Source organism: Porites lutea, chromosome 14, assembly GCF_958299795.1.
Source record: "Porites lutea chromosome 14, jaPorLute2.1, whole genome shotgun sequence".
NCBI lineage: Eukaryota > Metazoa > Cnidaria > Anthozoa > Scleractinia > Poritidae > Porites > Porites lutea.
In genome coordinates this window covers 14,870,452-14,894,629 of record NC_133214.1, presented here as the reverse complement: position 1 = coordinate 14,894,629, position 24,178 = coordinate 14,870,452, and the positions used below count along the sequence as shown (strand labels likewise).

The window sequence follows — 24,178 nt, the reverse complement described above, 5'->3', positions numbered from 1 at the left end:
TGGTGGTAATAGCGATGGTAACAGCGATGGTAAGGGTGTTAGTAAGGGTAGTGGTACAACAATGGGAATGATGGTAACACTCTAGACAAGTACATTTATCCTTTCTGGAGTTCGTGATAACAATAAAGATGATGGCGGTAGCGGTAATGGTATTGATAATAATGATGGTAGAGGCGATGGTATTGGTGATGATCATGGTGTTGGTGTTAGTAATGGAATGGTAACGATCATGGTGATGGATGGTGTTGGTTATGGTGACGATGATGGTATTGGCATTAGTGATAGTAATGGTGATAGTGATGGTGTTGGTAATGGCGATGGCAATATGGTAATGATGATGGTATTGGCATTGGTAATGATCATGGCGATGACAAATGATAATGGTGATGGTGTTGGTAATGGTGATGGCCATATGGTGACGATGATGGTATTGGCGTTGGTGATAGTGATGGTGTTGGTAATGGCGATGGCAATATGGTGATGATGATGGTATTGGCATTGGTAATGATCATGACGATGACAAATGATAAAGGTGATGGTGTTGGTAATGGTGACAGCATTATGGCGATGATGATGGTATTGATGACGTTGGTGGTGATAGTCACAATGATGGTAACAGCGGTGTTGTGGTGATGGTACTATCGATGGTAATGAAAATGGTGATGGAAATGGTATTGGCGACGGTAATGGTGTTGACGAGAAAGGTATTGGCGATAACAGTGGTGATGGTGGTGAATATATCAATAATAAGCAAAGGTGATGCTCTGATTGTCTTTTTACTCGTACAGATTACACAGAGGAAACATGTCAAAACGCTTATGTGAATTAAAAAAGCCACTTTAAAAGCTATCTAAGGAGCCCTGTTTTCTTAATAAAAACGACCAAAAATAAAAGACAAAACCTGTAAACGCCCTGGGTTGGAGAGTAAACTTTAGAAATAAATAAGTTACCTGAAGAGCTTTGATGTTGTCCGTATTCTGTTTGTTCTTGGACTCTAAACCTGAATAAAATAACATAACCAATGTCAGAAAATTTTTCGAAAAAACAAACTTGAAAAAAAATGGAAATATGAACCCTAGACAGCCGTCATCTTCTTTTTAGATGTATTGATTTATCATGGGTGTAGGTTTATTTCGCCTGTGAGTGTATTTAGGCGGTAAAATACCCCTGAGCCCTCCCCCTGGGTCGGCCATTGGCCCATCTCATTCTAATGATAATCTGTGATTTTCAAGATTTTACGTGATTACCTTTCTTTTGTGCCGCTAGTTCATCGAGTAACATGCTCTGTTTATCCAGCTCAGATATAAAGTATTCCTTATCTTCATCCGCTTTCTGTACGACATCCTAACAATGCAAAAAAAAGAACAAAAATTTTAAAATGTCTTGCAAACCCACAAGAACGCGCGAAAATACTCTCACAAGAAAAATACGCTTCCATACGTTCCACGCTTGCCATGCGCCTCAGGGATCGCTCACTCGCCTAATGAACGACTACTTGAGGTCTACTGTGAAAAGCACCAACTTTAAAGGATCCTCTACAAACCCTGATTCTCTTGTGGCTCCATTCTGCTTGTTCTTTGAGTCTCCGTTCGGTTGCGAGGCGAGCCTTCAGCTCTTCAGAAAGCCAACGAAATTTGCCCTACAAAAAGAAAAAAACAACTTTACCATATTGACTTGTTTTCGAATCCCTCCTTGGCCAAAGTGATGCCAAAAACGACACCGATGTTATGCCATGTAATGTAATACATAGATTTAGCCAAGGCTAAAGGCGAAGCTCCAGTTAATGAATTTATCATTTACTTCACACAATAAACTTATAACCATGAGTTGCCAAGAAATCCACTTGGAGTTTAGCCTGCGATCAGTTGAAAACTAGGAATTTGTCAGCGCAGAATTTCAAAACAACACGTAACCTTGATGGGCCGGCACCTGAGTCCGCGATACGGTCATGCAATACTGGTCAGCGAATACCATGTTTTGACAGCTGTCAATTAACCACAACATGGATGTGCAGAATCAGGTTGCAGGCGGATTGCAGGTTCCACAACAAGCTAGAAAGTGTGACATTTCACATTGGTTTCTCTGTGCTGCGGACGGACGGGCGGACGGGCGGTCGGGCAGACGTACGGTTACGTGACTACCAAAATTTCTTGGATGGATAGACAAATAAATTTTTCTTAGCTTTCGGGTTCCGCTCGCCAAGGCGAATCGGATTCTTTACGGGCGAATTAACCGCTAATCATACTCACTATCATGTCGGCGATCCAGTGTTGGGAGTTGTTTCGTATGCTTCCATTAGCGAGCAAAGACTACAAATAACAATAAACAGTAATAAGTTGCTAATCTGCCAAGACAACAAAATGGGAAACATGAAAAGGTCTCTTTTTTTTTGACGAATTGGGACTAACGGTTTTGTAATGGACAGTAGAAAGACTGTCTCGCATCTTAAGCAACAAGTGAAAATTCGTGCCGTGTTTCTTTGCACGATACACTCGAAACTGTACAAGCTCTTGTAAAATTTACATTAGGTCTCTTCTTTTGGCTTCGAACAAGTAAGTGGACAATGGCGTCGGTACTTGCTTGGGATCCTTCGCCCTTGCAGAGGCAATTTTTTTAATGACGAAAAACCGAAGCAAAATTTGTGTCAGAATCCCTGGGATGGGGATTGGAAATAAGAGGGCATAGAGTGAGGTAACATTTATTTAGGTGATTTCGGTCGACATATTCACCAGAAGGGGTGTGTCGGAATCCATGGGGTGGGAATTAAAAAGAAGAGGACATAGAGAGAGGTAACATTTACTTGGGCGATTTCGGTCGACGTACTCACCAGAAGGGTGTGTCAGAATCCCGGGGATGGGGAATGGAAATAAGAGGATATAGAGTGGGGTAACATTTATTTGGGCGATTTCGGTCGACGTACTCACCAGAACGGGTGTGTCAGAATCCCTGGGATGGGGAATGGAAATTAGAAGGCGTAGAGTAGGGTGTCATTTATTTGACTGATTTCGGTTGATATACTCACCGGAAGGGGTGTGTCAGAATCCCTACAAACCTGCTCAATCACTCGGTCTAGCTGATCATCAACCTTCTGTAGACTAGACTGCAAAAGATAAAGAAACCAGATAGGTTACACAAAAGTAATTCGAATCCCTCCGAACTGTGAATATGGGAAGATCGACGGCTTCCTTCGAAAATCCCTTCTTTTACTAGATAAGAAACGAAGCGAAATGAAATGCCACGAACTTTTGCGAAGTTCAATACTCATGCATCACTAGTTGCTGCCAAGGTCTTGGCTGTTTACGACTGGCTTCCACACAGAACTTTAATACGTGTAACCATTGTCAAAAATGACATTCCGTGGTAATTAGGGCATGTTGTGAAAAATCTTCCTTTCCAAAGTCAGTTGTAGACACATCTACATGGGTAGATGCACGTGTGTAATTCTTCAGTAGTCTATCTACTCGCTCTAAACGATAGGCTCCGATAGGACCGGCACTTTTGCGACTGCTATGGACCATCTCTAGTTGTCCATTATAAGAAGAGTCCGTCTCCCAGTCTCCCAGACATGTCCGTTAAGAGAGAGAAAGAGAGGACTGTACTGTCCAAGCTTAAGTTAGCTCTCACATTCACATAATAAAATCGGCGACTGGGCCCCTTCTAAGGCGTTCTCACTCGCGTGGTTTTCGAGAAACATCAGATATGCATGCGCCAGTCGACCCAGACTACACGATTTGCGATTTTCCAGAGTTTCGTTTTGACTTTGCATGAAATGAAATTTCGTTCCAGAACGAGAATTTTATTTGGAATGAAAACCAGAATGTACGGGAACGAAATTGCCCGCCTGACTCTTCGGTCTAGTTAATGTCTCCACTGATGCAACCCTTACATCATACTAATTATCTGTCATTCCGTCATCTGCTGATCTAACAAAAACTGTTATAGATTTCCTTTTTCCCTCGCACGATCCCTGAACAGAACTCGTCACCTTTGACATTACGCAGTACTACCTTAGTTCAGTTATTCAAATATGGACTGTCTCATTTGGACACCACTGAGATCTTAAATTCAAGTCATTATTGCGCTTAATGCCGCTAACCACCCCTGTATCGAATATCCCATATGAGAGATTATACACTTCCAATTTAGATTTAGATTTAGAATGCCGTTTCCCTATGATGTTAACAAATACAGAAAAATATGTGGAAATGGTATAAACTCGTTCCAGAATGATAGTAATTTCGGTATCATAAGAATAGCCCTTTAATTTACTCTTGTACCCAATTTTCTCTCGTCCCCAAAACACATCAGTGACTATGTGACATGCATAGAATTAATTGTCATGTTTAAATTACCTGTTGTTCTTCGGCAGCTTTTTCCAGTTCGTACTGATTACGCTTCAAGGCGTCTTCCAACTGGGAAATCCTGTAATGGTAACAACATAAACTCATACTCCTTACGTTGTTTTTATGAAGAGAAACATGTGAAATCTCATTAGAGAGCTTAAGCTTCACGTATACGGCGAACGGCAGATTCAAGTTGAGAATTTCTCAAAATAGAAAATGAGAAGATAAAAACAGCTCAAAACAATTCTTATGGATAAAAAATTGCTTGAAACAACCAATGTATGTGTAGAAAAAATGAACAGTCAACGACAAGTAAAGGGAAACTTGGTCACGTGGTACAAATTCGCGTTTGCTGTTTGACGTAAACGTGATGCTTAACCTCTCTATCAATCCACAAATACGTTCGCGGAAACAAAGATAGTGGAACATACCTTGCTTGATTTACTTCGATTTTTTCTTTCTATAAGATTTAACAAGATAAGGAGTTAACAAGGTACCACCACAGAAAAAAATGGTGAGTGATGGTTGGTAATCTATATATTTCTTGGTAAGTGATGGCGGGCTCACGGCATAAGATTTGTTGTTAGGAAGGACATGGCTCTCCCTGTCCTAGGGTGCCTCGAGAAAGAGCCAACGAGTTGTTTTTTTTCTTTTAGAGAAAACGTGATGGGTGACCACTTGAACGAGCGGAAAATTGTCCCCCACGTCGAGTCTTGTCGCGAGCTTAATAAATGGCTGCTTGATTATCCACAACAAAGAAAAGATAAAGAAACTAAACTTTATTTTCGCCGCAAACTTGGTCCGGTACTCACCCAAATATCCCAGGGGTAAGTGAGGGCACATTGCCCTCACAGTGGCTGAAAATTTAGGGTACGAGAGGTTTAATGCTATGGCCAAGGCTCCATTGGATCAACTATCGCTGGAATTACCGACTAAAAAGTTACTTTTATCTGCATTGAAGTCAATTGTATGCCACATCTGACCATTTTCAACTTTCAAAAGTTCTAGAGGCTCGAACTTACTGCAACTGCTAGGAGGGACAACTTCTAACTCAAAACCTTAAGTTGAACTAATTCCACAATTTTTGTCTCAGACATCCTTCTCGTTTCTAGGTTTGTACACATTTCCTGTAACATAGGTAAATCTTTAGCTTACTTACCAAGTTTTCTATTTCCTCCTTCGCCTGTTCGTAGCGTGTTTTTAACTTATTGTTTTCTTCGTTTGCTCTACGCAGAAAAAAAGTCACTATCATTAACACATCCATTTTCAGGTTAGAAACAGTTTATTAAATTTAAAAATAAACATTATTAAAAACTAATAGGCCACAAAAGGACCATTTATACCAGAAAAAATATAACGCGTCCTAAATAAGACGCAATTTCTTCCATTTGTACGAGTAGAAAAAGTTCGCTTCCTTTTTGCGTCCTATTTCCATTCCTGGACCCGTTTTCAAGTGAATGTTGCCCGTAGCAACGGCAATCCATCATGGCGTGTGTTTCAAAGTTACGCCGTTGTGTTGCGATTTGTCGCAAGGGTAAGATCTTGAAGACCTTTTTCATGAGGATGGAGAATTCTTCGCTGATTACAAAAAAACGTCATTTGCCGTAGAATAGTTGAAAAAAAATGCTCTTTTGGAAAAACTGAGGAGCCCGAGAAAGACGGAAAGAAGGCGAAAGGGTAGTTGACCTCTGAATTTGTTGCCAACTTTGGGCTCTCAAAAGCAGGGTTTTAAAAACAGTGTCAAGAAGTTTGTCCTCACATAATGAAGCACTTGACCAAATATTTCTTTTCCCCTTTGTTGGCTTGCTTTATAATAATGAAAGAGCGAAAAAACAAATAAAAAGTCTTATATAACACGCCGGGGAGACGAAACAGCGTTGTAATTTGTAAACAATTTTTTTCCCCGCCAGTCCGCAGCGGGGCACGCGAAAATTTTCCCGCTCAATTTTAAAATAACGCATGGAGGGAAGTATTGCGAGAAGGAGACTTGGATTCCACGTGATTAACTTACACATTCAGTTCAGTCTGCAGTTTCTCCATTTCTTCTCTGTCCTTTTCTTGACGTTTTCGCATGGCTTTTATCGTGGACTTTTCATCCGCAAGCTGAATCTGAGTATTTCAAGAACAAATTAATGTTTTGAATCAAACAATGTACTTAAATCGTCTTTGCTCGTCTACACGAAAACATAATGGTTACTAAAAATGGTAACAGCTTTGATGGGAGCATGCGCATTACTGGTATCTAAGCCCGTAACGTAAGTTTTTTTTACAAACTTCCGTTTTCATCCATCCACACGAGTACAGCAAAACGGAGTTTTCTAAAATGTCCAGCGTTTTTGAAGATGCGTTTTCGGTAACCATTTTCAATGGATACATGTGAAAGGTAGGCTAAACCGGAAAAAAATCTCCGTTTTCAAACCAAAACTGATACCTGTGGACGGGGCCTAAGTCTTCTCTGCGCAGCCGTTATTTGGGTCGTTACCCAATTCTTCTCTCGCGGGAGAGCGTTGCGAGACGTCAGCCAACGTATCAACACACATGTTCTTCACACTCTTCGTAATGCATTTCTTACGCTACCAATAAAGGCTGATTGTTTTCTTTATTCTCACGGGATTTACGGTTGATTAGCAGTAACAGAATGAGGAGAAATTACACGTCGATCACCATAAGTACCTTCATGTCTGCGATTTGCTCTTCTATTTCTCCTCTCTGTTTATTAGCCTTTTTAGCTGCGTCTTGAAGAGCTAGCTCGTGATTAGCCTAAGAAAGAACAGTTGAGTACAAATAAGTGAAAAGAAAAAACGAAGAATAGACCTTGTCACGGTTTTCGACGCCATCTTGACGAGTAAGCAAACGCGTGAGAAATTACAGTGATTGTATGAGAATCTAATGTCGAATAATTTCCGTAAAACGGCTGTTCTGAGAAAAATATGATTTGTAAACTAAAGTTTTACTCCTAAGGATTCTCTTGAAAAAATTTGAGGGCGTTACATGCTCTAGAAGACCTAGAACCACTTTTTAAAATTTTCTATACATTTGTCTGTAAGAAAGTCCCGGAAAAATTACAGACAAATATATGGAAAATCTAAAGAAAGCCTCTGGAGAAATTTAAGCACAGATACGCCCCAAATTTTTTTGGACAATCCTTTGCTTTGTAGCTGTAGTTAAAATTGATATTTTGTTCAGAACAGCCGTTTTACGGTAATTATTCGACATTAGATTCTCATACAAACACTGTAATTTCTCACGCGTTTGCCTACTCGTCAAGATGGCGTCGAAAACCGTGACAAGGTTTATAGTGTGTAGGCACACAATAGGCGATTGTTATCCAAGCATAACGTTTTCCCGTACTCAATTTAACCTCTGAGCGTGGGAAGAAAGTTGGTATGTAGCAAAAAGATTTGCTGTAATAAGACCAAGAACGACAGGGAGTGTTTCTTCTGGCCCCAGTTGTTCAAAAGGTGGATAACGCTATCCACAGGATAAATCACTATCCACTGGAAAGCGCAATTGGTTTTCTCTAATACTTTTCACTGGATAGTGATTTATCCGGTGGATAGTGATATTCAGCTTTTGAACATTTGGAGCCTGATGTCCAGTCATCGCATAGAAAAAAGAAAAAAAGGGGGGAGGGTGCAGCCGATTCTATCAAAAAGGTTTTCGAGGTGTCTGCATATCTGAAAAGAAAACTGAGTCGAGTGTTTGATATAGCTTCTCAAATTGTTAGTAATTTTTTGTAGAAATAGACCTTTTCCCGCATTACGCTCCAGTGAGCAAACATAAAGAAATGAGGTCGAGGCCCGGGTGGACAATTTCATACAAACCACTGTATTTTCTCCACCCGAGCCTCGACTTGACGCCTTTGTTTACAGGAATGCGGGAAAGGTCTATTTAGAGCTAGAATTTCCAAAATGGTAATAAGGATCTCATACCCTGAGTTATGGTAACATTCCCTTTGTTTTATTGATGACTAACAACGCGAATGTTAGGAGGAGAACCAAGATCCGAATGTCTCAACCCTAACCCGCTCACCATTTTGACATCTCTCGCCCCAACTAAGTATTTCAATGCTCAGCTCTTTACAAAGTAATATGGTGTTGAGTAGCAAAAAGGAACCAACCGTGAGGGCCTGGATCTGTTCCTCAAGCTCCCTCAAAGCATTCGTATGAGCGTCTCGTTCCTGTAACAGATGAATGTTCAACCGTTACTCTCTCTCTCTCTTTTTTAAGATATACGGGTTAGAAACAGGGCTGTCATTAAGAAGCGGGGGCCGGGGATTTCCCTCCGCTACTAAGAACGTGGCCCCCGGCTGCTTTCATAGTTGTTGTATTTACCCGGCAACTTGAAATCTTAGTGACAGCCCCTCTAGAAAGGAAACATCCAAGCACGCGCGGAAGAGGAAGCTACGCGAAATCTCGCTTGACTTGTCGCGTCTCTCGCACGCAGTCAGTTTTTTCGCGTTTCGAAGACGCAACATATAGTACAGTAACCCTCGCCTTAACAGAAGTGTAAGGCAAACACACATTTGTTTGACAAAAAAAAAAATGGGAAGAAAACTTTGAGACTTGGGGAGGCTCATATCCACCTTAAAACTGACTTAATAATGAGGAAGGTTTAATTGTAAAGCAAGCCAATCAAATATATTAAGAGAAATTGTAAAAGGAAACCATGGCGATGTCAACATACTTGTTGTAGTTGAGCATATAGTGAGGCTGCTTCCTCCTTTGTGGCTCTTTCCTGATGTCTCGCTTCCAAAATACGTTCCTCGTAATTCTGAAGATAAAAATGGAAACAATACGTCCAGATTTAGACATTCTACAAGCAACAAAAAATTAGTTTATTTGGTCGCACGAAAAAAAAAATATCGTTTGTCTGTTCAGTTAGTAGTGACCAGGCCGAGGTTGATGAAGGTTAAAAAAAACGTGAGCAACAGCGAGGGAAAACACGAGGCTTGTAACGTATTTTGACTTTTAAGTAACAGTTCTTTCGAAGAGTAGTTCACCGAGGACCGATGGTCTTGTTTCATGATAATAAATCAAGTTGATTTATTGTCTTGAAACAAGATTTGAAAAAAAAATGATGGAAGGAGAGAATTATATAAATTAAAGAGACAACAAACTCGATAAGAAAAACATTTCGGTACAGTACGTTGGTGGTGACATAAGATTTGATGAGTTGTAGTCCGCTTTCATCGTTGTAATACTGTAGTTTATTCCCCAAGAATTTCTTGAGTTTACTCTGCAGAATCTCTTTATCTGACCTAAGTATGTATTTCCTAGCCTTTAACAATATCACATGAAAATCAAGAAAACGAAGTTTTAATATTTTGCTAAGTGGAGGATACAGTTTCACATTGTCTCTTAGGTCACTAGCTCCCACTGAGCTTGTCTCTCAAAGACTAGTCCCATTCCCCTGCACTCACCTGTCGATGCTCTGCTTCCTCTTGGAGTTTGGACACTAGTTTGGCCACTTTAGAGCGTAACTCTTTTATTTCTTTCATTTCCCTCTGTAATGAAAAACCGAATATGAGACAAGTCTCACGTGAGAGGATCGAGGATTGACAAGACTGACTCGGTAAAGAACAATTAGTGGCTTGAGTGTGGGTTATAACGAGAATTCATTAATAAATGACTCGCTGTACAGTTGACGCTCTCCACAACGTCGACGTTGGAGACATGAGAAAGAGGCCACTGTAGAGGGGTTGAAACAAGAGTCAATGTATGGACTGTCCGCCAAAAAAAGTGGCCGTTAGTGGAGGCTCGACTGTATTTGTGAAAGCAGAGATACTTTATAATTAAAAGAACCAACAAGGCATAAATTAATAACATTAATATGTTATGATTGTTATGAATAGTGGCACTCAAAGGCAGCGTAACTGAGTGATCGGTCTATTCATGTCTCTCTTTTTAACGCTACTTTTGACTTAATTAACAACCCAATGCGATGAAACTGAAATAGATATTAGAGACCTATAGATTCTAGGACGAGTACGACAACGAGTTCGAGAGTCAGCGTCATTTTGGCGGGGAAACTTGGTAGCCGTCGTCTCTCTACTACGAGTCTTAGCGAGAAAACTGAAGTGTTGGAAACAAGTTATTAAATGTAAGAAGTTTATCATTTTGCGATCGGAAGAGGACGTAACTTCCTTCACTAAAGATAACAGTGCTAGCTTTTCTAGTCAAAAAATGGTAAAATAAAGCTTTCTGGGGAGTCTATATGTTGAGAATACGCGAATCTAAAGGTCTCTATTAAGTACATGAAAATATCATGCAAGCTATTGACAGGCTTAGGGAAGTCACAAGACATGAGCGAGTACACTGAACACTGACACTGATCAAAGCCACACCCTTAATTATCTGCATCTCGCGAGCAAATTAAACAGGTGTTATGTACAATTTGAACCAACAAGTTGCTATAATTATATACTCTTTGTAAAAGGCAACAACGTTTTAAACATCAAGCGCTGTTAAAAGTATACTGGAGGAGGAAAGGAGTTGGAGAACGTGGCAGAAGAGATCGTGTACCCTCGAAAAAAAAAACACACCACCAACCAAACAAACAGACAAACACTTGTACCAACCACTGGTTCATGTACTTGAAGCCCCTGTTCAGCTTCTCGTTCCAGTCTCTTGCATTTTGTACGATATCTAGGAATATAGAAAACATTACGAGTAACAGTTACACCATAGTCAATAAAGCTCAACGGTTTTGAAGCCCGTACAGACTTCTTTGTAATATGTTTTTGCAGGCGTTTTTAGATTTGACCGATCACAACCTTCAATAGCATTCCTATTACCTTGAGTTTACTGAGCAATAAAAATGAGTTTAGGGGTGGAGGTACCAGATTCCAAGAGATTTCGGATCCTTATACGTTTCTGGGAAACTGCCAACCTACCCCTCCCCTAAGTCAACATTTTGCCCTACGTGAGATTTAAGTGTTAATGCTGGCTTAGGGAGGGGTAGGTGGGAAGTTTCCCTTTCACTTGGAACTTCATCTGAATCACTGCTTTCAAAGCTAATAGAACCCTTATTGAAAGTCAGGGGTTTCAATAAAAACTGAAGTAGCCAGCAGGTTTGAATGGAGTAACCAACTGTAAGAAACCTGTAAAAAATTGACTGAAATATAGCGTTCACATAACTAAAGCATAACATAAAAGCAGTGGGCCTTTATGAAAACACATCATATTTACGTTTTCATTCAGACCTGATGATATATTTTTCTGTTTCGGACATCAATCAAACTAGTTTTTTTCTTCTTTCTAGAAAAAAGTAGCCGACTTCCCTGAGCAAAGTAGACAACGCGTTTCGTCGGACGTGACGTCGGCGCTTATTAGGGAGCTTAAGCACCCATGACGAGAGCTCTGCACGCGCACCACGTCCTTAAGAATTCAACTCCAGGAAAAATCGCCTACATTTAAAATATAGAGCGCGTCCAAATAAAAGCGATAAAATTTGAAAGGACGCAAATTCTGTTTTTGGAGCGACTTTTTCCCTTACGTTGTCAACGTCGTTGCTTAAATTTGCTCCCTACCGAAACCCCTGAAAGTACAATCCGATTCTGCCGCGCATACTATTTAGAAATAGACTAATCTTGCTGGCTGTTTAACGTTGGAATTCTCATTGGGACTGGACTGGTCTGGCCGGTCAGTTCTGACAAATGGTAAGCGGCCTAAGTCTAGGTTTAAAATGACCCGCCCAAACTTGTAGGGATGCCACAGACCATTAGACCATTAGTACATATTAGAGTCTGTCAAAACCACAAGGAACCTACTCTTTAATGGACTGAACAGCTTTGTTCCTCAGCTCAGCTCTTTTCTTATCACTCTCTCTCAGCTGATTCTCTTTGTCTTCTAGCTGTCCTTCAAGTTCTTGCACATCTTTCGTAGCCTCCTTGAGTTTCTTGGTAACAGTCTCCAGCTCGGTCGCGAATCGTTTCTTTTGTTCCTCGCTCTCTTCATACTTGGACAGTAAATCTCTCATCTGGCTGAGTAACCGCTCCTGCTGCTCGTCCTTTCGATCCATGTCTTGGTGCAGCGCTTCCAAACTGTTTAGAAGTTCAATTCTACAAAGAAAAGCAACTCTATATCAGTGCATACAATCCGTCTTTTGTGGTGTAATGAAATTTGAACTTTTGTTTCTGTGGAGGAAATCGTATGGTGTAGCCATTCAAAGGAAACCTCTTTCAGCAGTACGTTCAAATAGTACTATCTATTCAGTATACAGTCCTAACTTTTAAGTCTGTGGATGAAATGCTATGGTGTAGCCAATCACATGAAAGCTCTTTAGCAGTACCATCACGTGGACTAACAAACTAGCGAAGCTCTTTCGGGTGTAGCCTCGCAGCTTAATATGCGATTTCCGAGTTGGCCCAACCCCCTGTTTCTAAGCGAGGTTAAGTGCGAACCTACTGATATATATATGATTTTTCCATTTTCATGCTGATAAAACTCGGTTTCGCACCTAGTCTCGTTTTGAAAGTGAGAGTTTTTGAAACTAGGAAATGGCCTATAGTTAAAAATACAGGCGAACTTACACAGGATACATGGGTCATGAACAGGGCGCCAGAGTAAAGGTTTTTTGAGATCAATTGCATGTAAATATTCTATCGTCCTTGTCGACTGTTAACAAATCTTGTAGCTTAATTGTTTTTAACACTCCCTTCTTTCTGAAACGCCTTAAGCTCATAGCCCGGAGAATGAATGTAGTTGGGTCACGGTGTTTTGACAGACAATTTATTTTTACAACAATTTGGCGCGAATTGAGAATATCGTTTAAGTCCCACAAACCAGTCAGCCAAGCCTAAGGGTAGTCTTTGACGCTTTAACGAAATAAATTTTCTCTTTCACATCACTGAGGACGTTTACGCTACTATGCACGTGCGTGCCTAGAAAAATGTCGAAATTTAAAAAAACCAAAAACAAAATAGAATAAACAGAAGACAAAAAAGCGATCGCTGAAGGAAATATCTTCGCCTACGTCACTCTAATTTAACTGCTTCCAAATAAAAAAAGTGCTGATTTTGCCAGAAGCAAAGGCAATAACTGTTGCTTACAGAACACGATCCTACACAAAAGAAAGAGCTACCTCATTGTAATTATTCACAATCGCAAATTTAATCGATTCAGTGCTTACCTCTAGAAAATTCTTAGCTTTGCCCTCCTATCACACTACTAATGAGCACATAGAAAGAGCCGAGCTTCCATTTTCACGGGAAAAAGTGCTTTCTAAAAATAAACCGTTCATGAAAGTGCCGTAACGTAGGTCTAGTATGGGAGTAGCTCTCTTCCGGTTATGGGCTCCTAGCTATTTGCCTGATAACAATAACTTACCTGTCCCCACCGCCACCATCCCCTCCCCTGAAGTTTCTGCCAGGCAGTCCATCGTAAAATGACTCGCCCATGTGCCTACGATCCAGATCCTGCTCCATCTCAAATCGGTCCAGGTTCCTTCTCATTTCAGACGCGAAGTCGCCTCCAGGCCCCTCAGTTCGCCCCAGGCTTCTCCTGAACTGAGACGAAGCGGTTGGACCGAATGATTGACGTCTTTGAGCGGCGTTCCGAGTTAGTCTTGTTACCTGCTGCATTATCTCATCTTTTTCTCGCTCAGATTTTGCAACCTGAAAATAAGGTTTCCAGCTGTTAACCACAATAGCCTCTCACCTATGCCCTAAGGGTTTCAAGTTGTTAAGTAAAATGAACCTCTCACCTGTCCCCTAAGGTTTTCAGGTTGTTAACTACGATGAGCCTCTCACTAGTCCCCTAAGGTTTTCAAGTCGCTAACTGCAATGAACCTCTGACATGTCCCCTAAGGTTTTCAAGTTGTTAACTACAATGAACCTCTCACCTATTCTCATTCGCGTAAAAGCCTCCGCAAGACGATTTAATCAACTAGATAACTGCGTGCTCCCTTGTAAGGCCCTCTACCGGCCCTATACGGTTCCCAGGGAAATTCTCTTGGCCTTTTATACGCCCTTGCAAACAAATTGGCTCCCTTCTCGCAAGTCTACCCAACAACGGGCAAGCAAGTTTCCCAACAATCCTTCGCTTCAGCGGCGCGGACAAATTTCCTCTATCAATTCACCCTATGCCTTATCGGACAAAATTTTTTCTCCCATAACTTATCCATCAAGAGGCATAGGGTGGCTTTTATGCGAATGTGAATCTGCAATCAGTTACTATCCCCAACGTTTTCAAGTTTTTAACCACAATTCACCACTTTCAAGCATCCCAGCCACTTTTTGGAAAATCCGATAGGAAAAATAGGCTATTCAAGTTCAAAATATAGGACTGAACTTTCTGCCAAAATATAGGCTCTTTATAGAAAAAAAAAATTACAAAATTAAAAAAATACTATTTTTACTGACAAAGAATTTCGATTTTGTAAATTCACAACAAAATTGCTTCACGATGCAAAATGCAGATATCCTATTTATAGGAAAAATAGGACGATTTCTTGAGATATAGACTCTTTATAGAATCCTGACAAAATATAGGATAAATAGAAAAAATCATGAGGAGGTCTGGAATGCCTGCACTTTAGAAATGAGAAGGAATGGGTCGAGTTAGCGTTCGCAAGGATTTCTGGGATCGTTACTAGGGACGCACCGGTCAGCTATTCGCCAATTTATTTTCTCTGTCCCCAGAAACAGTCCCAGACGTCTTTGTAAAAGTTAACTCGGCCCAGTTTCCTTCTCGTTACTAAAGTTGCAAATGATTCTCTCACCTGTCCCCTAAGGTTTTCAAGTTGTTCCACTAGCCGCTCACGATCCCCTTGTCCTTCTTCCATCTGTCGGCTCAGACTCTCCAATCGTCCCTGAAGTCGTTTCCGAGCTGCTTCATTTTCTTCTAATTTACTTTGTGCTTCTTCAAATTTTCTAGTCATCTCATTTTTTTCGTTTTCGGCGCGTGAAAACTGTTGACGTAGTTGTTCTGCCTTAAGAGTAGATTAAAAACGTTACGTAAGTGTCCGGCCATATACATATAGCCTGCGAGCAAGCTCTCCGAGGCGCTCTCCCAGACCCTCGTACCCCTGGGAACCCGGGGAGAGTTTGCTTGAGGGCTAACAACACACGTGAGCAGTATGACCCCAGGTTAACGGGCCTTCAATTTACTTTGAAGTTAATGCTTTTGGAAAACGATTGAGCTTAACTGCAGGGGACCCTGCCACTTTGAAGCAAACCCTAAAGGAAGGAGGATACGCGGACATCTGGATATCGTATTTACTTGATCAAAGGCCGCAAATGGAAATAAAGTTACCATTATTACTACACTGCCCTCGAATAAACGCCGCACCCAATCAAATGGAAAAAGAAAAAGAAAAAGAACTCAGTACAACTCAGTGAACTACATCATCCGGACAATTACAATTCGACCACAGCAAAAAAAAAAAAAAGCGAAATAATCACAATTTAAACACCTTTCTGTTTTACATGATGTCGAAAAATGAATTATCGTACAGTTTTTTAAGAAAAGTGACTCTGAAATAAACGCATTGGAAACACTAAAAATTTAATATACGCTGCGGCGTTCAATCGAATAAATTCGGTGCGCAGTCACTCCTCCTATCTGCGTTTCCACGTATCCGAGTCAGCTCTTTCAAACATACAGCTTGAAAGCAAGGTATTGAATTCTACAGTTATTTCAATGACCGTCTTATCAAAAGGAAAACATTCTACAGAACAAAATCTTGCTGTAATAGCTTTGGCATTCATATAGGTATCGGTGTGAGTAAGTGCCACTGTGCTTGTTTTACTCCATGATAGTTTTCTTAAAAAATAAACGGTAATAAAAAATAACAGCAAGCAAAAAAGATCCATAGAATTACCGTTTTTAGGGAAGCCCCAGGACATATACAAGACATATACTGTCATTTTTACAATGCCAAACTACCAGATGAGCATGAAAGATCAGAGAATGAAATGGCTTCGGTTGACTTCAAACTAACTTGCAGGGTTATATATATGCTGGCAGTACCCTAGGTGCCCCACTTTTTTTCTCTTTCAGTATTTTGCTCTTTACGTTTCTAACCGCTGATGAGCGGGAAGACCTCTACTGTAGCATCCAACGTAATCAGTAAAGATGGAGAGTGACCTCTGATGACTTAAATACGAGCAGACAGTTTATAGATAGGTTGACACGGGTGCAATTGGTCACACATGACAACTATTTCACACCCAGTGAAACAGAGCCAAAATATTCATTGTTACAGTGCAGCTGTTCAACCATGTTTACCTGGTCCACAAGAGCATTTTTTCCACCTTCACTTTGGTCCAGCCTCTTTGTTGCGGCATCTAATTCAGCCATGACCTGGGAGTTTCACAAAGACGCAAATTCGCATAACAGTCATTGCATGGATTACGAACTACTCTTTTTTAAACTTTAAACGTACAGTGAAACCCAGTCGACGCGATCAAAGGGCCATGAAATTTGTTGTATAGCGTCACACGTCATATTAAGCCCTCCTTCACTATTTAATGACAACCATAATTTTAAACTCAATATCAGTCTGTATAATTATTTAAGTAAACTAGAAATTCTATGTGATAATCAATTTGGCTTCAGGAAAAATCATTCAACTTCGTTAGCACTGATTGACCTATATGAAAAAATCTCCCTTGCTCTTGATCGCAATGAATATGCCGTTGGCGTTTTCCTTGATCTTTCTAAGGCCTTTGATACCGTCGATCATAATATTCTGCTTGACAAACTCGAACACTATGGTATACGTGGCGTGGCTCTGGACTGGGTTAGAAGCTACCTCTCCAACAGGTTGCAATTCGTTCGGTTTAACGGTCAATGCTCCTCTCCTCAAACTATCTGCTGTGGTGTCCCCCAGGGATCCATTTTGGGCCCCTTGTTTTTCTTGCTCTATATCAATGATTTAAATAACGTATCGACGCTCGTCGAGCTGATTTTTTTCGCTGATGATACTAATTTCTTTATGTCCCATAAAGATCCTGTCTACCTGGCAGCCTCACTCAATTCCGAACTTAATAAATTATCCACTTGGTTTAAGGCAAACAAACTCTCCTTAAACCTGAAGAAAACAAACTTTATGTTATTTAAGCCTAGACAGAAAAGGTATCATTTTCCAATGCAAATATGCATAAATGAACAGAGAATCGAACAGGTTAAGGAAACGGTCTTCCTCGGTGTAGTCCTTGATGAACATCTGTCTTGGAAAGCGCACATTTCTCAAGTAGCTCGTAAAATCTCGAAATCAATAGGTGTCATTAATAGAGCAAGATTTTTTCTACCTAAACCGTGTCTGAAAACTCTTTATTATTGTTTAGTTTATCCTTATCTTCATTATTGTATTATTGTCTGGGGATCTACGTACAAAACCAATCTTCGCCGTCTTGTCTCTTTGCAAAAGCGAGTTATCAGAATTATTTCTAAATCAACTTTCGATTCTCATTCAGACCCTATTTTCAAAGAATTAGAGCTACTAAAACTTTCCGATATTAGACAACTAGAATCGGGTAAAATTATGTTTTCTCTTAACCATTCTCTTTTGCCTTCAAAGTTCAACAATTATTTTTCTTTAAACAAACAAGTCCATAGCTATGCCACTAGACACGCGAACGATTTTCACCTTCCCTTTTGTAGAACAAACCTTCGTAAATTTTCTGACAGTTTCCAAGGACCTACTTATTATAACTCTATAGGAAATGATATTAAAGAATCTAATTCTCTCCACTTATTCAAAACGAAATTGAAAAAAAAATTATATATGAATTATTAGTTATAAATCTTGTAGTAAATAGTTATATTTCTTCACATGTCTGATATTATTTTTATACTTATTGTTACATGTACCATACCTTATATTTTGTCAACTCAGTCTATGTAATTAGTTAATTTATAGTTACCTTCATTGTATTTTACTTTCGATCCTGGCCTTACTGTTACTGTTAACTTTATTTTTACTCTGAGGGAGCCCAATGTCTATAAGCCTCATGGTTTCTTTTTGGGCTTCCTCGCCACTTTCATTTGGTTTTGTGTAACTGTCTTGTTTTATCCTTAGTGCATTTTGTGGTAAATCAAATAAAGTTAAAGTTAAATCAGTCTGCCGAAACTCACACACAAAACGAAGACTTCAACGCTCAACACAGCACACTTATCCGCTTACAATATAAAAAAAGCACTACTTTTATGTCAAAAATCCTTACTTGCCGATCGGTCTCATCAGGCGTAAGATTTTTCACCCGCGTTATGGTAATCTGTACAGAACAGGAGCCCGAACTAACGCACCACCCTTATGACGGGGAAGGCCGACAGCGAGTGCTGCGGAGGTCCCGAGTTGAAGCCCCTGCCCTAACCTCCGACTGTATTTTCCCAGCGCGGCCTTGTTTGAACGATTTTCCCAGTGCCAATGGGCACAATACTAGAGAGCTTTAGATTCTAAGACGAGTACGACTACGAGTACGAGATTTTCTCAATACTAAGTAAAGCACGCTTGTAAGCCAGCGTCATTTTGGCGGGAAAACGTGGTAGCCGTCGTCATTCTACTACGAGTTTTCGCGCGAATGTCGTCGTGGTGGCTAAAACAAGATATCAAATGTTAGAAGTTTTATCATTTTGCGATCGGGAGAGCGCGTAACATCCTTCAAACGTCCACTGGACAGGTACGTTTCCAGTTTAGTCGTTAATCACTTGACATACCTCCCTGCGTTCTCTTTCAGATAGTTCCAGTCTCCCTGACAAATCCTCTACGCGTGAAGCAAGTAATCTCTTTTCTCGTTCACTTTCCTCAAGCGCTCGCCGTTCAGAATCCAGCTCACTGAAAAAAAAGAAAGAAACAACTTCCATTTATTACAACCCCGCATACATTACAACGTATTTGCGCTTCTTCTGTGTGTTGTTTCAGGGTCATGTTTCTCATTGACAGTCACTCAATCCTGTACGCTGTTTCGAGCCTATAGTATAAGCCCGACCCAGAAAAAATCTAAAAAGTTAAAAATAAATCCTACATATATGATAGTCCTGTATATGACACCCTCGCTTATATTGACGGGTTTCACATGCGAGGAACGCACGAATCTGTATTTCGGCCAGCATACATGCAAACATGGCGAAGAACAGATGAGGTGTCAAACAAGCGTAACATGCAAGCGAAGCATAGAACTTCAAGGCTAAGGTTGTCACATTCAATATGCAAAGTTGAAAAAATTACCAATACGTGGTTAGTTTACTAAACTCTGAGGGTCGGTTATTTAAACGGAGTCACCTCCAGATCTCTTCCTTAGTGGGTTATTTTAAGAAGATAAATGCTTTTCTAGTCTACTCTATATGCTTCAATGAAACTATTCACGATAAATGGTGTTGACATAAAAGCGTTCGCCAAACTGAAAATGGCTTACAACGCGGTTTTGTTAAACACTGGCTAAACTCCGTTTAAAAACTGGCCCTAAAGCTTTGAAAACTCAGAATTGCCTTAGCCAAAATAAGTTTGCTAGGGTGTAAAGTATTTTCAGCAAAAAGAAATTCATTATTTTGAGAAAAATTTTACATCGACCCATACTTTCGACATCCTAGCCCATATTTTCACTTAACAGTAAATGAAATCCGGCCTTTAAATGAAGCAAAAAATCAGACTTTTGCTGAAGTATTTTTGTTCTAAAAATGGAAGGAAAGCGTACCTGGCAACAGAGCGGATTTCTTCCCGTAGTTTAGTTTCATTTGCTTCACCTATTAAATTCTAAAAAGATAAACAATCACTTTAATTTTCAAAGTAACAACTATAGCTTGGAGGAATGACGCTTTTTGGATTGCGTTATAGAAGAGGTTAGAAAAGTTTTTAAATCTATTCATAATAACATGTAGTGCAAAGTAGCCTGACTGTTATTTGCAAGATTAGTCTAGATAAGTTTGCTTAACAACGGAGTTAGCAGGTAGTTATATTTCAGATTGTCAGTGATTAATAAAATTATGAACAAGAAAGCTCCGCAATGTTAAAATGGGTGTTAATTTAAAGTTAGGTTGTATTAATTCATACTGAGGGTAAACTTTTTAATCAAGATTACCATGTTTAGATTAACGGTTATCATGGTTAACTCGCCCACAGGCAAATTAAGTTTTTCATTCTTCCCTAAGTGAGTATGTTGTGGGCATATTTAAAATATTAGTTTTGAACACTTAAATGGCTCAACAAGCACGTTATTGCAGAAGAAAAGAATGCGTTAGTACGTATGAGGAACGTTTAGTTACCCGGACATTTTGTAACTCGGTGGCGAGTTGACCGACTTCTCTCTGTTTCTTCTCCCACGATTCTCGCTCTGCTCTCATCTGATAATCGCACACAATAAATATAGTTCCATAGTGACAATGCCAGGGGTTACCAGTCGTTTTGCTACAAAGTCATTTCGCTACCTGCAGTCAGTAGATTCGCTACTGTTTTAAGTAGATATAATGAGATGATACTTCACCTCTTCATACACAAACAATGCGGCTAAATTTTTATATAGAACGAGCGATAACCACAGATTTCATAGTTTAAATTAACAAAATGTCTCTATTACTTGCGTTTCTCGCTCGCCTTTGTTCGCAACACGAAGCGCATACATGAAAAGGAGGCAGACTTTGTAGCGAAACAACTGATTAGCAGTATATGATTAAACAAGGCAAGTGATAAGATGGAGAAGAAAATGGATTGATGGACGGTGAAAAGTTGTGGATCGATAGTGAAAAATGATGCATGAGTACAGGGTACTGTTTTAAACTTTAAGTTATATCGTCAAGATACGGCACACTTTCTTATTATCAGGTATTAAAATAATGTGTCTTCAGATCAGGCAATCACTTCCTTAATTCTCACAAACTTACTGCTTAAATTTTGCATTGTTCATACAAAGAGAATTAATGTTTAGATGTCGATTACAACTAAGACTTTAAGGGTAATAATCACCTAACAATATTCAGTAAAGTAACGTTATGCAATGTGATGTAATTAACAAATAAAGAAGCCTTGACTGCGCTCTGTTCTGTAGTAAAGCACGCAGGAAGAGGCTAGAGCACAAAGAGGTGTATGGGAAGGCACGTCAAGTAGTCGAGTGTTTCCCTCTACCTTTTGAGTGCTGTAGCCGCTTCCTAAGTCCCTTACAACAGAACAGAGCACAGTCAAAGCTTAGCTTCTTCATTTGTTTTATGATAAAGAATCTGTTAAATTCCCCACGCACTACTTTCTAATTTTCAAAACAAACCATTTGCAGATGGCGCGACCGCTTTAGTTCCGTGTTTTATACTCTCATAAAGCACGCTTTTTCAACCAATCAGAGTGCGCGTTATATCTGAACTTTAAAATGTAATGTAATTTCAAGTAACTGTAAGTAACTATGTATAGAGTGTGATAGCTGCTTTCCGGTCGCTGACCTTTTCGCCAGCGATCTGATCAATAGTAGCAATCATGGTTTAATCAGAACAGAAGTTTATTTCAGCGATCCTTGCCTTTTTAACTTTCTTTTCTAGTTTGCCTTTAAGCAATCGCAGCCATCGTATTTGTGTGGAAACCAGCTTTAACTCGAAAAAGACTTAGCCTGCAGAACAGACGTTATTTTTTCGCGTTTTTTAGGCGAGCAAAGGCAAACGCGAAGCGAGCGAGGAGCGTCAGACAAGCGCGATGGTGTCTGCTACTCCTTGTTCGCTTCGCGCTTGCCTTTGCTCGCATGAAAAACGCGAAAAAAAATAGTGCCTGTTCTGCAGGCTAACAAAGACTAGATAAAACTCAATTTAGGATTCACTGCTGACAGAAAATATGAACCAATTTTTTGCCACTTGACTGTTTATTGTCCAATTCACTCCTTGTTTAAATTTTGAACGTTAAAGAAAGCGAAGAAGCCGAGTGCCTCGCTTCATTGACTCTTTGAAAATCTACATATTGATATTACGGGTGGCGGGAACGCCTCTTGCTGGAAGGGGAAATGCGATATTCGTCAGTAACACTAAGCATAGCACTTAACTTTGAGATGCCACTCTAGACATTTCCTTGGCTTGGAAAAACAAAATTTCACAGAATAGATATTGGTCGTTCATGTTTACCTCTTGTTGTATTTCTTTAAGTCTGTTTTCGATTTCATCTTGTTGGGTTTTTTGATTGGCCTGCAACTGTAAAAACATGAGGAGGTCACCAGACCTCATTCCCAAGGAGCCCAACCCATCAACAAGCCCCTGGAAATGACGGGTACCACAGGTAACCCAGTCTCTGTGTTATTACCACAATACGGTTCCAGTAAAATTACAGTTTTTGTATGGGGTAAAAATAAGTTCCTAAAAGTTGTAGGGAAGACTAAATAATGGTCAGTGCAACTTAATATGCAGTAAGTTGTTATTGTTCTTAATGCTCACACGAATTTTCGTCATAATTTGCTCAAATTCACCCTCCATACAATATCATAATACATAAGGTAGGAGGCACGAGATGGCATCTCGGCCGTCATGCTCCCTTTCCAACACAACTTTTTTCCGCGTAATCCTACAAATTTTAGGACCTTATTTTTACCCCATGCAAACACTGTAATTATACAGTAACCGTCCTGTGGTACTATCACAGAGCCTGGGTTACCTGTGGGGTACTAACCAATTTATGTTTAAAATAGAGTGGACGACATGAATTATTATATTTGTGAAACTATGGGATTTGTCGGGTGTTGTAAAAGAATAGCATCCGAAAGGCCTACTTGCCAAAAACTAGCATTACAGGGCAAATTGTCTCCAAGATATCAGTCAAGTTATGCTCTAATGACTCCACACAAATCCCACTAAATTTGACTCGGTTCTCAAAGTTATGAATCAGGGCAAATTTAGAAGGATTTGTATGGAGTCATCAATGTGAATTACAAGTATCTGACAGGGTGCAAAGAAAATCATTTTTACAGCTTGCCATTAGGGCAAGCTGAAGCTAACATTTACTAGCCCAAACATCATTTCAACTAGCCCCAAAAACGTTTTGATGAGCAGATTGATTTCACAGTTCTTCTGTAATTTGAATTCCTCAAAAAACTTCACTTGCCCATCGGGAAAGTTAATAACAGAATTCACTAGCCGATAGCAAAATCCACTGGCTCCGGGATATCGGACACTACTTTCTTTGCACGCTGATCTGAGCTCTTAAATGTTTTCAAAAAATGCATTCCTTAACCAACTATTATTAAGTAGATGATGAACGAAATGTAATTTACTCCTACCCTTGGCTTCTAAGACTGTACTTTTTATTTTGCCAAAACCATTGAGAGGTAAACCTTACCTGCTGCCTTAATGACTCAAGTTCCCGATCTCTTTCTGAAGCTAATCTTTGACTTTCACGTAGAACATCACGCTCTGCATCCAGCCCCTGCAAGGTTATAGTCTGTGTGATGTTTCGCTCCAATAGTAATGTCCTAATTAACATACATCCAGGTCATGGGAAGGGAAGTGGGAAGGGAGCAATTGGCTTGAATTACGGTTGTTTCGCCACAAAGACGTTCTGCTGCATAATGAAGTCGTTTCGCAGCATCATAAAGTTGATTCGCTGCAACCAACTTGTTGTATTAAACAGCTTAAAACAGTTTAGAATGAACTACATAAACGGGTAATAACAAGTTAAGTTAGCAAAACGACTTTACAACTTTGCAGCGAAACGACTTGTAGAGAAACGACCATACTCCATTGGCTTCATGCTGATGCTGTGTAGGCCGAGTCTGTTAACATTCTGAAGACGCTTGATACTTACAGTATTTCAACCGTCTCGCGAGACGAGACTCTCATCTCGAGAAACGAGACTTTTCCCCCCCAAGACGGGATTGCAGTGGTGGTCGAATGGCGGATCCAGGAGTTCCGGACCTCCCCCCTCCCTGTCCCCTA

General features: G+C 40.1%; 1 protein-coding gene across 4 annotated transcripts in view; it reads right to left on the bottom strand.

Annotated features, from left to right (window-relative positions):
* LOC140924487 (uncharacterized) overlaps nucleotides 1-24,178 on the bottom strand; it is a 42,584-nt gene that overhangs the window by 6,702 nt on the left and 11,704 nt on the right. For 2 of the 4 annotated variants that reach the window (XM_073374508.1, XM_073374509.1), the window contains exons 9-31: nucleotides 23,583-23,669; nucleotides 22,379-22,444; nucleotides 20,552-20,629; nucleotides 19,984-20,042; nucleotides 19,007-19,124; nucleotides 16,574-16,648; nucleotides 15,066-15,275; nucleotides 13,673-13,959; nucleotides 12,115-12,405; nucleotides 10,924-10,990; nucleotides 9,766-9,849; nucleotides 9,030-9,116; nucleotides 8,464-8,523; nucleotides 7,017-7,103; nucleotides 6,355-6,452; nucleotides 5,503-5,569; nucleotides 4,775-4,803; nucleotides 4,353-4,422; nucleotides 3,023-3,100; nucleotides 2,250-2,309; nucleotides 1,544-1,639; nucleotides 1,248-1,344; nucleotides 951-1,000 (exon numbers count right to left, since the gene is read on the bottom strand). In XM_073374508.1, the coding sequence (XP_073230609.1) occupies nucleotides 951-1,000; nucleotides 1,248-1,344; nucleotides 1,544-1,639; nucleotides 2,250-2,309; nucleotides 3,023-3,100; nucleotides 4,353-4,422; nucleotides 4,775-4,803; nucleotides 5,503-5,569; nucleotides 6,355-6,452; nucleotides 7,017-7,103; nucleotides 8,464-8,523; nucleotides 9,030-9,116; nucleotides 9,766-9,849; nucleotides 10,924-10,990; nucleotides 12,115-12,405; nucleotides 13,673-13,959; nucleotides 15,066-15,275; nucleotides 16,574-16,648; nucleotides 19,007-19,124; nucleotides 19,984-20,042; nucleotides 20,552-20,629; nucleotides 22,379-22,444; nucleotides 23,583-23,669 (2,301 nt within the window). The remainder of the gene's footprint in view (nucleotides 1-950; nucleotides 1,001-1,247; nucleotides 1,345-1,543; nucleotides 1,640-2,249; nucleotides 2,310-3,022; nucleotides 3,101-4,352; nucleotides 4,423-4,774; nucleotides 4,804-5,502; nucleotides 5,570-6,354; nucleotides 6,453-7,016; nucleotides 7,104-8,463; nucleotides 8,524-9,029; nucleotides 9,117-9,765; nucleotides 9,850-10,923; nucleotides 10,991-12,114; nucleotides 12,406-13,672; nucleotides 13,960-15,065; nucleotides 15,276-16,573; nucleotides 16,649-19,006; nucleotides 19,125-19,983; nucleotides 20,043-20,551; nucleotides 20,630-22,378; nucleotides 22,445-23,582; nucleotides 23,670-24,178) is intronic. The other 2 variants (XM_073374511.1, XM_073374510.1) reach the window with 2 other exon arrangements.